The sequence below is a fragment of the Gavia stellata genome, chromosome 28, assembly GCF_030936135.1.
Source record: "Gavia stellata isolate bGavSte3 chromosome 28, bGavSte3.hap2, whole genome shotgun sequence".
Taxonomy (NCBI): domain Eukaryota; kingdom Metazoa; phylum Chordata; class Aves; order Gaviiformes; family Gaviidae; genus Gavia; species Gavia stellata.
In genome coordinates, this window is record NC_082621.1 from 5,624,768 (window position 1) to 5,640,673 (window position 15,906).

The window sequence follows — 15,906 nt, forward strand, 5'->3', positions numbered from 1 at the left end:
AAGATAACGTCCCAGACATTTTCATACATAGTTCAGAAAGGATTCAACAAATCACATGCGTCACCTTTCTGAAACTCAACCACCAGCGAGCAGCTTTCAGCTTGAACTTCAATCAAAGCTACACACCAGAAAGCTGGTAGTTTCAGCACGTAGCAAACCTTGCAAGAACAGGGTAAACAAGCCTGAGAATCGCAGTGCCCCATAACATTCCTCCCACAGGCAAGAATAAAAGGATACTTCCTTTGCCACCTTTCCGTGGCTTTCACTTTTGGATAACCTGGCTTCCCATAGAAATGAGACTGTCCCCATCTGACCTCCTGAGATTGCCGATCAGGGCAATCTTCTGAATCTCTAGCCAGCTTCAACCAAATCTGACAGAGGAACAGAAGACTCAAAGAGGCAAGTCCATACATCTTTCAGGAAAAATCAACAGCAGGGTAAAGCAAGCCTCAGATTAGAGTGACATTGCTGGAATCGCTTCAGAATGAGCTCAAGAGCCATCTGCCTTCTTTGATCTCCAAATCCCAACCAGCACACGCGAAGCTCCTAGCCAGGCACAGCCACAGGAGACTGTGTGCCAAGCCAAACAGGTAGAGGACACCAGAAGGATCTGGCAGTATTCCAGGGGGATGAGAAGGTGGAGATGTGTGTAGGACACAAGGGAAGGAGTGGAGGATATGAAGAAGATTGGAGAGTACAGGCAGTGAAGCGGTCACAAGAAGAAAACTGATTGTCGTCGCTGTGGGGTGTCAGCAGCGTAGGACAAACCCATCGGAAGCCAGGCTCGCAGAAAACCTTGTTTGGTGACAATTTTCAAGGTGACACACTGAAGAGCAGACTCCAAAGCAATCGATTTTGTCATCACTTAGCGCAGTGCCTCGTGACCAAGCAAGAGCAAGAGACATCGTGCAGGCTACGCTATGGAATAGATTGTCCTCTACAAGAAGGGCTGCCCAAGGAGACAAGGCAGGGCAGGGTAGAGGAAGGGGAATAACCGGCAGCATGTGTTGGTTCCACATGGTGTGTACACTGGGAAGGGGACCATGAGCAAGTTAAGGACTCAAGAGCAGAGACTTTTAACTATGGATATGTTGAAAATGGAAAGAAAAGGAGTTTTTAGGCTAAAAACCCCAACCAAACAACAAAACAAACAACATTCCCCCCATCCATGGTCTCTCCTTATCTCTTTCAATACCTCTGCCTTCTCTTCTATGCTTTGTCCTCCTAAAGGTCAGGTGAAGAAAAATTAAGAGGGCAAGTGAAAATATGACTAAAGGGCTAGGAGGATGGAGAGAGAGAAAGGAAAAGGTTGGAAAACAAAGTCTGAACACAAGAAATTCAGTCAAAACTCCTGAACATCACAAGGAGTATTTATTTCTATGGCTGCTTCCAAAGAGTTCCTTGCTGTTTGCTTTCCCACAGTCCCTTTTACTCCTTCAGTTACGGCCAGGGAGGTGGAAGTGACCATTGCGACCATGAAAAGCTCCAGACCAAGAGAGAACTTCCTGCGCAGCTCTGGGTGCTCGGTGATCCCATGGGTGGTCCCCCTCCTCCCAGTGTGGCAGCTGCTCTGGCAGCTTCTGAAACTGGGGCTTGCACAAAACGAACTAGAGCATTCATCCAAACCGAGAGTCTTATCTTCCGGGAAGTACTGAAATCTTTTCTGAAATATGTTTAATTCACAGGTTTTTTGATTAAAATTTAATAAATTGAAATCCAAATGAATGGAAAAGGAGATCTGAAGATGCCTTTAGAATCAGCTTAAAAACCTCAGTGAGCTTCTAGCAAAGTTTCTAAGACTAGAGAAACCTAACACAGAAACCATCACCTTAGCAGAATAGAAATCCTATATACCAATCTACTCATTACAGGCTCATTTGCAGACTGCAGTCTGCTTCCAAGCTCAGAATTTCCCATTAAAAAAAAAATAAAAAAAAAAAAGGAAGAAAGAAAGGAAAACAATCAAACGGGCCCTGCAGAGCACAGGGAAAACCAGCAGACCAGACAGCGTGGGCCCAGAATGCTGAGATCGCCTTGCCTGTAGCTCTTCCATGGAAAAAGGGATAATCTAGATTTGACCTAGATGCTGCAATCTCTGCGAATGTAGAAGAAAACCCACACAGCACACAATCTAAACATATGAGCAGGCAAACAAATGCCCAGAATTCAGCAAACAAACCGAGCTCGTCTAAATTAAACACCAGTGTTATACTTTTGAGCAGTTCTGCAATGAACTAAACCTTGGAAAACTATTTCATGCTTGCTGTAAGACAGCACACCTCCTCCCACTCGGCCTCCTTCGCACTAGCCTGAACTGTTTCGTGATCAATATTTCATGCTGCCCTAGCACAAGCTGCCCTCCAGGCATCCAAACTGAAAAGAATAAAACAAAACCTAGCTAGAAATTCACGCAGGCATGAACCTTCTTGCACAGCTTTAAAGGATCTCAAACAGGAGAGGTTATTAAATATTTAAGTCAAAGTGCAGCGCAGAAGCTGCATGCAATTCTGCCACAGGGTCCTCTGAGGCATTGCAGTTTGAATAAATGCTCAATTCTGAAGCAAGCTTTAATTATATTATTCCTGATTGCTTTTGAAAGGGGTCATCTCCTTGCAGAGCACAGCTATGACGGAGTGGCTAATATTCACACGCAGCACGCACCGGGTACTTGCACACACCACAATTTGTGATCGGCGTTTTCCCAACTCAAGTAAATTCAGATCCCATAGAAGGTTTGAGGCAAATGGTTTTAAATCAAAGCCTCCCCATTCTAATAGATCACGTTAGAGAGCACATAAACAGCAAGTGGGAAGAGCTGCTTAATTTACTAAATGCCATTTTCTCTTTTCACATGAGTCAGCTGAACAATGTTCATTCTATTGCTCTGCTTAATAGAAACAATATTCCACGAGCTAGGAAAGAGAGAAGAGTCCCACTCGGAGATTAATTAGATTGCACTAACAAGACCGTGTCCAAGAATAAACATAAAAATTATCAAAGGCACAGTGGTTATAAGCAAATCGCACACGCGAGACTCACGCACGTCCACATGACGTGCGGGATGCAGAGCCCTGGCAGAGCTGGTCTGGGTTTCTCCTGCACCTCGTTCTGGTGCTCAGCAACGGCTGCAGCAAATGTCATGCTGCTGCACCCATCTTCCGTCCAGGCCAAGCCTGAGCTGCTGCAGTTCAGCCTGAAAGCCTCAAGAAGGCTCTTTGCCATCCTACTCATAATGACTTGCTACGTCCATTTGGTCCCTTAGCAGTGCCCCACTGTCCTGACAAAGGGCATCCCATCACTCCGTCCTGGCTGCACTCTCCAGAATTTCCTGCCTCTGGCAGCAACCAGGGAAGGAAGATGTTGGGAGACAGAAGAGAAGTTTATATGAACAGATGAGGAGAACTGCCAAAGCTCCTGTATTAAGGAAGCAGAGAAGTTTGCAATCACCAGAACAAGGTTGCTCCCATTAGAAGGCGACAGGAACCTTCTCTCTACCCAGGTAGAGTTTTTCTTGCTGAAGATATCAAAATACAGGTCATTCCATGATCTTCAATGTTGTATTGCTGGTAAAGACTGCAGGAAAACCAGAAGCACAGAGCACCCTCCAAAGATGGAGAAGTTAAATAAGCCAGTACACTTCTCGGTGGGAAAGGAGGACTGAGAGGGGATGTGACAGCCATCCACAGAGTCCTGAGCAAAGTCCTGCCTTGTCGATACGGGAACGAGCAGGTATCAAGTGAAGCTGGCAGATGCAAGGACCCAAACAAAGCAAGATCCCTCCATGCAGCGGTTAGCTGAGCTTGCCAAAGAAGGCTACAAAATCTAAAAGCTGGTGGCATATGTTTGAGGACAAGTTCAGGGAAAAGAAATCCAGCAGATGTTATGGAATAAAAATAAAACCATGCTCAACTTAGGTCATCCCAAGTCCAAATGTCTGAAGGGACTGCGAAAATATTAAAGAGAGGCATGATGCACGCTTGCCCTGCTGCTGTCCTCCCGAGGCATCTCTTGCAGACATGACTGTGGTCCCGACGGACCTTCAGTCTGATGCGGCACAGCAGCTGCTACAGTTTAAAACCTACATCTATTTAGTGAAGCGGCTGAGGATTAAGCTCTGTCTACATTTCTGAAGTTGTGACAGCAATGTTCTGCCTTTCTAGAACAAAGAGCAGATACAGGGAAAATAGAGCCATGCAAAGACCTAGAAAATGTTACTTACCTTTGTCTAAAGGACGCATATGCCAATAAAACATGCATTTCTGCTAGGGAGGACAGTTTTAATCATGGTGGGGAAAAAAAATCCAGAAATATTTCAGCAAACGCAGATCAGTCACTATATGCTTATTTTTGCCCCAAAGCCACATAACCAGTGTGAGTAGCTCACTACCCATCCCCATGAAAGAGTGGCAAAACCCCTCAAAGGGACTGTGATTTATACTGCAGCGTCCTGTGGGGAAAGAAGATATGCACAGAAATTGTTCACGTGATCCTGGTATTTTTACTATCATGTTAAACTAAGATCTTTTTCAAGTTAAGGCTGCTGAATGCTATTTGTGCTTCCTTTCCTTTACACCACACTGGCAGTATTTTTACAGTTCAAACAAGGCTTAAAGACATCTTGAGGCGCAGCAGACCAGTACCTTTTCAAAAATGAAAAGCTCGGGCACAACAAAAAAATAATTCCCTTCCATGAAAACAACAAGGAAGCATCAGTAGCACTGGTTGCAGAATCTGGTCTTCCCAGTTTGTCTGTGATACACATGAAGGAGCGTGGAAAAAAACCCACCCAAACTGTGAAAGCACAGAGTCAGAACCTGAAATACTCAATTTACACGATCAGAACTACACGAAGTTTGCTTAACAAACAAGGGACTGCAGAGATGTTTGCTGAAAGAAGCCCATTCGAGAGGGGAAAAAAAGCCACATTTGAGACCGGGATTTCCAGAGGGACGCGGGGGCACAGCACTCTCAATTCCTCTGATCCCTCATGGCAATCAGGTTAGATTCCTTTTAAAGCCCTTCTGACATGTTCTGCAAACTGCAATCAAGGAAAGCAGAACCTGAACAAGCAGGACGGAGTGAGCAGTGGGAAGCATTAACGCCTAACTGCAGGCTCTGCAGATGGCTTTGCAGTCGTCATTTATGAGCATTTACAAGCAGCACTGCAAAAAGCGGAAGACCAAGATCAAACGTTTACGGAATCGGGCAGTTACCTGTTCTGCCGCTGCTGCTGCGTGCTTCGTTTCTGACTGGGCTTACTGAAGTCGTTCGAGTACTCACCACAGCACAAACATATTCTCTCTGATGCTGGCAACAGGCTTGGGAAAGAGTTTGGGGGTTTTTTTCTGTTATGGTTTTTCCCCACATGCGTGGGAGTTAACAAACCAAGTTTTAAGGTGACTCCAACAGCCATGAAGCTCAAGGTCTCAAAGCTGGGACGCAAGAGTCCTGCAACAGGCAGCTGCCCTGCCATCCATTTATTGCTGGACCATATTTTTAAATCATAGAATCGTTTAGGTTGGAAAAGACCTTTAAGATCATCAAGTCCAACCGTTAACCTAACACTGCTGAGTCCACCACTAAACCATGTCCCGAAATGCCTCATCCACATATCTTTAAAATACCTCCAGGGATGGTGACTCCACCACCTCCCTGGGCAGCCTGTTCAATGTCTGACAACCCTTTCAGAGAAGAAGTTTTTCCTAATATCCAATGTAAACCTCCCCTGGTGCAACTTGAGGCCATTTCCTCTTCTCCTGTCACTCATCACTTGGGAGAAGAGACCAACACCCACCTCCCCACAACCCCCTTTCAGGTAGCTGTAGAGAGCGATGAGGTCTCCCCTCAGCCTCCTCTTCTCCAGACTGAACAACCCCAGCTCCCTCAGCCGCTCCTCATCAGACTTGTGCTCCAGACCCCTCACCAGCTCCGTCGCCCTTCTCTGGACACACTCCAGCACCTCAATGTCCTTCTTGGAGTGAGGGGCCCAAAACTGAACACAGCATTCGAGGTGTGGCCTCACCAGCGCCGAGTACAGGGGCACGATCCCCTCCCTACTCCTGATGGCCACACCATTTCTGATACAGGCCAGGATGCCGTTGGCCTTCTTGGCCACCTGGGCACACTGCTGGCTCATATACAGACGGCTGTCAACCAGCACCCCCAGGTCCTTTTCTGCGGGGCAGCTTTCCAGCCACTCCTCCCCAAGCCTGTAGTGTCTCACAGGATTGTTGTGACCCAAGTGCAGGACCCAGCACTTGGCCTTGTTGAACCTCATACAATTGGCCTGAGCCCATCCATCCAGCCTGTTCAGATCCCTCTGCAGAGCCTTCCTGCCCTCCAGCAGGTCAACGCTCCTGCCCAACTTGGTGTCATCTGCAAACTTACTGAGGGAGCACTTGATCCCCTCGTCCAGATCATTGATAACGATATTAAACAAGACCGACCCCAAAACTGAGCCCTGGGGGACTCCGCTTGTGACCGGCCGCCAGCTGGATTTCACTCCATTCACCACAACCCTTTGAGCCCGGCCGTCCAGCCAGTTTTTTACCCAGCAGAGAGTAAATAGGAAGAGTATATAGTAAATAGAAGAGTAAACAGTGTTGCACATACACGTAATCCTCTCTTCTCCTTCCTTGCTAAAGAATAAACGGGTATTTACATTTATTAAGATTAAAGCATGTTTTCACAGCATTTCCTGGAGGAGGAAAAAGATAATAAGCAAGTATCCAGGTGCCCCACTGCGCCTGCTACTGAAAGGGTAGGATCCAGTTCTCCCCTTTTTGCTTTCCCCCATGGACATGTCCCTGACTCTCCTTTTTACCAGCGCGGATGTTCATCCGAAGGAAGGTGAGCTGGTCATGGAGCTAAACTCCCAGAAAATTTTTAGGTGGGAGGTGGGGCTTTTTTTTGGTTTTGTTTTTTTAGGGTGGTTGGAGTGTGGTGGTTTTTTGAGCTTGAGATGCCTCTGTGCGTTCACTGGAAGCAGACAAGCGATGCTGCTAGCACAAGGGAGGCAAGCAGCATGGGAGAAGCAGTCAGATCGGTCCGCTAAGAGATCAGCTTGGTCACACCGGCAAGTGGCACTGTCGACGCTGCGGATATATCCAATTCTTCATTCTATTTGGTCCTTCACAGCACCAATGTGCTGCTCCTTTGGAAGGAGCTACAGCATCTCCTTTCGCAGCTTCTCTCCGCCAAAGCCTCTCAAGATTAAAGCCTCAGTTCACAGAACTAATCCACGTGTAATTATATACCTATTTCCACTTATATTCAAAACTTCACGAACACATTCCCCTCAAGATGGTAAATGCCTCCAGTCCGGATGGCAAATGCATTGCATCACCTTTTATTTGGGTCACTGAACCAAAACCCTCATCAGATTACTACTGCCCGTCCATAATCTGACACGAAAACGCCTTCTTTGCCAGAGTGAAAGCTTCCCTCTGTGGTTAATGCTTCCCAGCGCACCATGCTTGAAGGACTCATGGGGATGGAGAAGAAAGGGAAGGTGAAACATTAAATTATGACAAGTCAGCCATGGTTCTCTTTTTCTCCTCTTCCCCGCGGGTTGGGGTCCGTTGCCATGGTGATCGCAGCTGCGGGGCTGGAGCGACAGCTCTCCCCAGAGCAGCCTCGGCAAAGCCCAGCGCCAGCGGCGAACCGCACGCTGCCGGAGGACGGGCACGGAGGGGCTGCTCGGCCGTGCCACGAGGACGCGTTACGATACCCACGGCACGCACCGGGGCCAGCGCTGGCTCCTTCCAGCTGCGCTGACCTCCTGGGCTCAGAGGGCTTCTGCGCATGAGGATTTTTGTCCGACGAGGTGCTGGGCTGCAATGCAAGGACAATACTTGCTTCCTCTGCATTAGGCGGCAAAGATTTAGTGAAGCGATTACCATATGCAGCTGTACTGGTCTGATAAAATTACACCGAAATAGTGCACTAAATTATATTGACAAGATACATCATCTTTGCATACCGCACGTGCTGGCTGCCTGCGCTTTTTTTTTTTGAACAAAGCATTATTCTGCAAAGCTAATGAATATGTGGGAATGTTTCCAAGGGCATAAAAAACAACGGAGTTTTCTGGCAGCTTTTTAAAATTTTTTTTATTTTTATTATTAACATTAGAGCTGCTCCATTTGCATTCATGAAGACAATCACATAGATGGCAAGACCACGGATATAGTAAATAAACTCAAACGCACCACATAAAAAGCAGTGATGGTCTCAGCTGGTGCTTCTAAAATGACCGTTCGAGTTGACTCCAACAGCGACGTCTCCACTGCCATATGGGTTTTCTAATACTGGACAGCTCTCACTTGCTAAATTCTCCTGGAGCCAGCAAGTTGCCACAGCTAAATCACATCACATCTGCTTACTGACTTGGTTTGGTCTGAAGTAAAATTACAGCCTGGAATCTCACTAACATTTTATCACAGAAGAAAAAGGAGTGTTGAAGATAAATCTAAAGGAGAAGACATCCAGAAGATGTGGAACAAGAGAAAGTAAAATTATCTACTTAAATTGGAAGACAGTTTTAATTCAGTTTAACCAAACTGATAAGCAGCAAATTCTTATTGTCATTAAACAAAGGAACCAGCATTATTTTAAGGGTTAAAGGTTACTCACACGATGAAGCTCTTGAGATAATTACCGAATCTCTTTTTGAAAGTCTTGTGATTTGTATGAGAGCAACAAACCACATAATATATATCATTAGAAATGAAGACGTACATTTAAAACTACCCAGAAACAGACCTGCTAAATGCAGATTCTTCTTTCACTTAAAATCATCCCTGTGCAAAGAAAAACGTTATTGGACCCCAGCCTGCCATCGGCTGCTTTGATAAGGCTATGCCTTACATTTTCCCTCAGTTTTTACCACACAAGTGCCTATTGTCACAACAACACATTTTATCCCCAGTTGTCTTTTCCTTTTCCTAAATGCAAAGTTGAGGAACTCCAATGCAATAGAAGGCTCAATTATTTAAAAAAAATCAAGTTAATCTCTCTCTTTCCTTTTAGATGATCTTGTGACTCTCAGAAGTATCACCGTTTGCCTTATTCAGCCTTTGATGCTTATAGGCAAAACTAAAGTAAGGAAAAAGAATTAAATTTTTGTGTGAGTTTTTAATGAAAAATTGAAAGCAAGTTGAGAATAGAAATTAAGATAGAGGCAGAATTGCCCTGATGTTTTCAGAGCATAGAGAAGGCCTCTTCAGATCCTTACTCTGATTTTATTTTTTGTGTTGATTGTTCCTTTTTCAGCACTGCCAGTCTCCAACTGCCCCATCTACCGGCAGCAGAGCACGGCTGGTGCATGAACACAGGAGTGATCTGATACAGAGCAGAGAATGAGATCTAACAGTAAAACAAGAGAAATACAGAAAATGGAAGAAAAATTCAAGCATTTTCCAGACAGATCTAACACTGTACAAGGTATTTAATTATATACCTACAGACATCAACCCAACACCTGCTCTTTTGTTGATGAGCTGTTTAGTAAGCATTTAGATTCATTAGTGTTTCTTGTCTCTCCGTCACTTTGCCAGCATTTTAGAGCACGGCTGAAGAACATCCAGCAAGTATAAACAGAGATAAACACAAGAGGTGAACCACAGTGGGCTTAAGCTACAGAAAAGCAGCTTTGGCCATCCAGTTTTCTTCAAAATCTTCATTAACTTGAGCACTTGAGAAGGAGCTTGTCTTTTCGCTGCAAATCTTTATTAGGTGAGTTAGAATCTCAATAGAGATTTCTCAGAGAGATATAACAAAAAGATGACTCTACCTGTCCTATTTCAATCCTTTGTGCAGAAGAGAAAGACGCCTCCACGTAGACTTGTATTAGTCCCTCTCCAGTCCAGAGAGAGGAGAAAATAGGGGAGGGAGGTTTGTGAAGCCATAGGACAACGTGCATTGGGAATTTAACTTTTGCCACTTTTGCTGAATGTCGCAACAAGAGAAACCCCAAAAGCACTATAGTTATTCTACATATAATCCAGCATGCCTGATGCCACACAAAACCACTGTAATAAAATCCTTCACAGAGCCAAAGAGTTGATCCATTATTCCTCACCATGTACTTACCTTCTAGAGGCAAAAAAATCTTTAGCCCTGCTCTCCTCCAAGGTTGTTGAGCCCAGCCCAGACTATGTAATTCTGAAGTTTCCATGTAAAGGAAAGACCAGCAAACTCACAAAAACTGACACATTGCTGTCAAAATTGTGCCTTACACTGTTCGGTGGATTTTATCTGAAGAAGGAGCTTCAGTGCTCACTTTGCAGTGAGACATCATCTGTTTCCACAGCACAGACAGACTGGGTCTTTTAAATTATTCTTCAATAACTGCACCCTTCAATTTCAAAAAAGGTCACCTCTCAATTCCTCAGATGTTTAATATGAAAACTGGGGTCACCTGGGAGCAAGGTGTCCCCCCTGCAGCTTTATTCAACAAGGAACTCATTAGCTTGCTTCATACTGCTATGGGAAGAAAGAGAGACTCCAGATTAATGGCATGACCCATGAACTCGCTGAATGCACCAAATAAGACCAACGTGCTTGGGAAAAGTGACTGCAGACAGGGGAACTCCTCCCGAGAAACCAGAGTGAGCACGGTGGAAGTGCAACTAATAATCCAGAAAAACGTTAACAGAGGTGTATGAGAGGGGCCCCACAGGTCAGCCCCATTTCACTCCAAAAGGAGAGCCAGAATACGCTTTTGGAAAAGCATGCTGCCATTTCCAGGGAAGAGACCTGGAAGAAGATGACGAGTAGTCCAGGAAAGCTGCTGTGAAGCTCATCAGCAGGGCAAGCACAACACAGCTAAAAAAAGGAAAGAAAATGCTGAACCACAAAGCTCAGAAACAGGCAGGTCCTGCATCCTTTAAGCAGCCTGAGCTTTGCTTTTCCAGAAAAACTAATCACATATATATATATATATATACACACACAAAACTTACAAAATTCCTTACTAAAGATAAACCATGCAATCTGGGACAACAAATACCAACACAGATGCAACCCTGGACTTGACACTTCCTCCTTCTATACTGGTCAAATCGTTTTGCTTTCCAGAAAGCGAATCAGATCAAACGCATTGTAAACACAAGAAATGAGAGTGTTTCGCAAAACTATTAAAGCTTGCAGTGGATAACTTTTCCTTCAGGGTCTTACTCTTCACAAAAATTGATTCAGTCCGTCAGGTTTAGAAAGTTTGTGCAAACTTATGTTACCGGCATAGCTTTAGAGCAGGCTTTTTCTCTGTGAAGTTTTGATACCAGTCTGTCAGCAGTTTCTATTTCTGACGGGCAAAAAGAGTTTCAGAAGTTCTGTTGTTTCCCCAGTTCCAAGAATGATGAAGGAAAAACATGTTTTCAGAAATACATTTCTAAAAACCTTGAACTAGCCAACAACCCCTGCCATTTAGGACAGAGTCAGTTCCCCCATTTCCGCAGCCGTGGAAGTCAGAAGTTGTTGCTCTTTGCTAGACAGACCACACTCATACACGACACAGTTTTAAGCAAGTACTAAAACCAGCTCTTGTATTTTTTCCCTGCCAGTGTATGTTGCTTTTGAGGTTACAAACCCAGCTTCTATTGTGTTGTTGTGGCCCCAAAAAGCACCTAAATGATTTAGGAGCTAGCCAAGCCACAACAAAGCCCCGTGGCGTACAAGAGTACCTTCGTAAGCAAAGTCTGAGATGTGTTTGCCCTGAAGTCACAGAATGTAAAATTATTTATCCTAAGGGTAAAGCCAGAAGGTTCTCAAGCTCAAATCCCACATTCAGAGAGGAAAGACAAGTGCACAGGTCCTGTTGCACAGTGCCTTAGGTGTCTTATCCCTTGTAATGCTAAGGGCCTTCTATTTTCTGTCTGTAGACTGCCTTTCCCTCTGTTACCCTTTCACCCAAGCTGCTGGGGCAGTGGTTTCCAGAGCCTCTGCAGCAGTGTTTACCCTTGTTCCTGTGCTTTAACCCTCCTAAGCTTGCAGCTGCAAACACCAATATTGCATCTTATAGCAGGTTCTTATGGGAAGTGATTGCCACTAGTGTGCAAATCAGTCCTTCTTTCTGTACCCCTCGGCTGTATTTTTTGGTTTACCTTAGGGGACTCAATAACATGGATGCTCAAAGCTTAATAAACCAATATGCACAGACATTTGCCCCCAGAACTTGTATGCACTAACAGTATCATAAGAAAAAACCAATCAGGATTTCGCTCAGGTCCTGATAAAAGCTCAGTAATTATTAATGGAATAGTATGATGAGGGAGGTCACATGCTGCACCAGAAAGGATGCTGTGGGAGATTGCTCCACTTAGGGATCCTGTCCCTCCTATTCCTAGCTGGCCACTGGGGAGAGTTTTCCCTGTCCCTTTTTTCACTCTGTCTTCCCCTCTCACTCCTTTTCCTGCACCCCCAAGAGTTTTACCATTATAGTTGATGTATGTCATCAGCTACGGATCCACTAATACACTTTTACGCATGTAAGCCTGTCTCAACATCCATTGTGCATCACGCCTATGCATTCATCCATAAAAGTTGCTCTAAGTTTCTAGGCAGCCTACTTTCACTGAGTAAAGAGCAAGTTTTTTAAACAGTATCCAATAATCTTATAGGTCCTACAGCTCATGGTACATCACACCACATCAAGACTTCAATGCAGCTACAGAGAGCACTACTGAAAGAGCTTGAAAAAAATTAAGCAGTAATCAAACCGCAGTATTCTAGAATTTGTGCAGATTCATCACTCTTGCAAGTGAGCCTGAAAAGGCAGCAAAGGTGTTTTAAGGAACTTGAACTGAGTTTTTAATGCAGTAAGCTAAGCTTTACCTTTTGTAGGAAGAGGACAATCCTCACAAGCATCTTAGCATGCAGTTCCTCCAAGGTAAACAGAGTTCGAGGCGTGCGGATGAAAATCTTGGTCTTGCCATAAGCAACATCGTGCTGAAATCCATGACACTCTATGAGCTTCTTCACAGCATCTTTGTCTGAAGGAAGGTCATGGTTTGGCCAAGTGAATTCCGAGATCATCTTGTACCTGGAATTACAAGGCACAATTTACAAATGTAAACTTGTCATCTAGGTTCTCAAGAAGGCCAGCCTTCAGCACATTTTAGAAATAATTATGATCTAAATTCTAATAAAACTGATTATAGATAGAAGAGCCTCAAGACATCCTGTGTAGGAATCATGATCCTCAAAAGCCAAGGAAAATGAATATAAGAGAGGCATGATTTTGTGAGACATGGAAAAAAAATATTGTGAGAAGCTCACTTCATCAACAGCGAACTGATGCAACACAACAAACCTCATCATTGTCTTCCTGCAGATTTGGCAGTTCCATTATTCACACTTTCAGTATTCGATTTTAAATTTTTTTGTGAAGAGGAAAAGCTTTGGTTTGCTCACATTCTGCATAAGAAGCCAACTGCAGTCAATTCTTTAGTCAGAAAACCTAGATTTAAAAATTCTGTAACTAATGTTCTGGTTCATCATCTTGGTAGCCATTGCTAACAAATATTGTTATTTACCAAAGTAGCAGATAGTTGACTGCCACAGTTTGTGCAAACACCACTACTGCCTGTAATGGTTGTTCAACCACTCCCCCCCATTCTTACTCTCCAAACTCCTTTTTACGCTAAGAGAGAGAATGCAGATTGGAACTACAACAACTACAAATCAAACACAAAAATAACTGCATCAGACTCTGCTCGCTGTAAGATTTACCATCCTTGCAGAGTGCTGATTAGGTGAACAGACGTTTGCAAAAAGCAACAATGAATTTTCTGCCTAAGATTTATGGACATAATCAAAAACGTAATAGACATTGTCACTGTAATAGTACCCACATTCATGTGCTAAATAAAACAAGCATGCAGCAATCTTAACCACTTCTCTATTTAAAAGCCCACGATCCAAGTCAAGCATCAATCTCAATGTTTTAGACGTTCAGAATTTTCAGCTACTATTAAATGGATGCAGCAATAAACCTTTTTACTGGGTAGTGGGTGCACTGCAGGAGTTACTAAACAGACTAAAATAAGCCTGAATGGAAATACATCACACTGTCGCTTTCATTCATCATATTAGCCTTTCTGAACAAGCTGTTGAAGAGGGGAAAAAACAGAGGCGTGCACAGTGTCCAAGCAGGGAACACCACCAGCGTGAGGGTTACAGCACACAAACTAGGGATCTTACTGATAAATAAAACAGATATATAAAAAACCCCTCTTCAGACTCACAAAAGAAGATTTTGCATTTATACTTGGCTGGCAAAAGCATTCCTTCTCTCAAATACATGTACACGCAGGACATAAATATTTTACACTGGTTTCTCTTTCCTATTCTCACCAGGAAAATGTTCCTGCAATAATTAATTCACTGGGAAAATCTTCCACCTCGAGACATTTACATTGGGGGGGGGGGAAGGACAACCAGAGTGGCAGTGCAAACCCACACCTTATTAAACAGGCCTGCTACACCGATGGGGCCAGAAAAAAAAAAAACAGGTAAGATGTCAGAGAACTGAAAACCTGCCCAAAAGAAATGTTAAATTCTCTTCCCCCTTTACAACAAAAACAGGGCTATGGTATTTAAAGACATCCCAAGGCAAATGGACCACCTCCCTCCTAGCCCACAGGTGGTGGGACCAGCAGTGGAATATTGTGGCATCCTTTTGTTCCTCCCATGGCACGTGCAGTGCAATGCCACAAACTTCTTCCCTGCAGCAGAGAGCACGACCTGGATGCCACAGCAAGTCAAAATCCCAACCTCGCTGCTAATTATAGTGGAGCAGGACCCAAAATAAATCTGCTCACTGACACCACAACCCTTCCCCTCTCCTGCCTGGAGATCTTGACAGCTTTCAAGGTCACTTATACATTAAACATCCACTTCTACACCACCTTTGTTCCTCCTCCTTCTTCTCCGTAGCTGTAGAAATGCCCAGCACATGTGAAGTTGCTATCAGAGCTTACAATTCCCAGTATAACTCTCCTAAGAACCAAGATTTTTGCGAGCCACTAAATTATGAAGCTTTAATGAAAAATACCAGGTCTGCATGTGAAGCAGAGTCGTACTCTTCTCTTACCACTGTGCGGTTCACAGCTATCGCGGTGTCGTTTTCATGCTATGTTTAACATTGCCTGGAAATAGGCATGTGGATGCCTTCGTGGTGAAAGTGTTGGATTACGCTCACATGCGGCCATGCCTGCAGATGCCTCGCAGGCGCCGGGCTTCCCCCTGCCCCGCACACATACCCCTTTCTGAAATCCAGTCGGCTTATTTTTTCATAGTAAGTTATATGTTAAAACAAAAGAATGAGTCACATCTATTTATATGCGTGGTCCTGATGTGCATTTCACAGAATTGGAAGGTGTAGTGACCAAGTGAAGGCACATCTCTTGGTCCAACAAAAAAATACTTAGATCTTACTTTCTACCAATTGGTAAGGGCAGACTGGTTTGTGCAGAGCTCAAATGAAAGTTTTCTCAGTTTCAAGGAAAGCTTGAAAAGGACATTTATTAATGGTCTTAACTGTGCTTCACTTCATTTCCTACTTGTAGATATGAGATATCACCTACCTTACAGTATTTTAGGGCTAAATAGCAACAGACTCTTTCCCTACAGAAAGGAAAGTTACTTTTTATATGGTTTTATATACACACATACATATATATTAAAAAATAGGCATACATGCACTCACATATATATATATACACACAGACATACAAATGTATCTCGTATCTCATATATATCCTGATATATGTCTCCTGTCCCCTCTAAGACGGATCAGCAAAACAAAGCACAGGTATCTGGTTTGGGCTCAGAAAACCTGAAAGCTTCAGGGGCCTGTAAGAGAATTAAGCATCTGTTTGTGGGACTGAACTTTTATGATATCTT

General features: G+C 44.0%; 1 protein-coding gene across 3 annotated transcripts in view; it reads right to left on the reverse strand.

Annotated features, from left to right (window-relative positions):
* MYO1D (myosin ID) overlaps window positions 1–15,906 on the reverse strand; it is a 164,872-nt gene that overhangs the window by 82,123 nt on the left and 66,843 nt on the right. For all 3 annotated transcript variants that reach the window (XM_059830403.1, XM_059830404.1, XM_059830405.1), the window contains exon 16: window positions 12,835–13,042. In XM_059830403.1, the coding sequence (XP_059686386.1) occupies window positions 12,835–13,042 (208 nt within the window). The remainder of the gene's footprint in view (window positions 1–12,834; window positions 13,043–15,906) is intronic.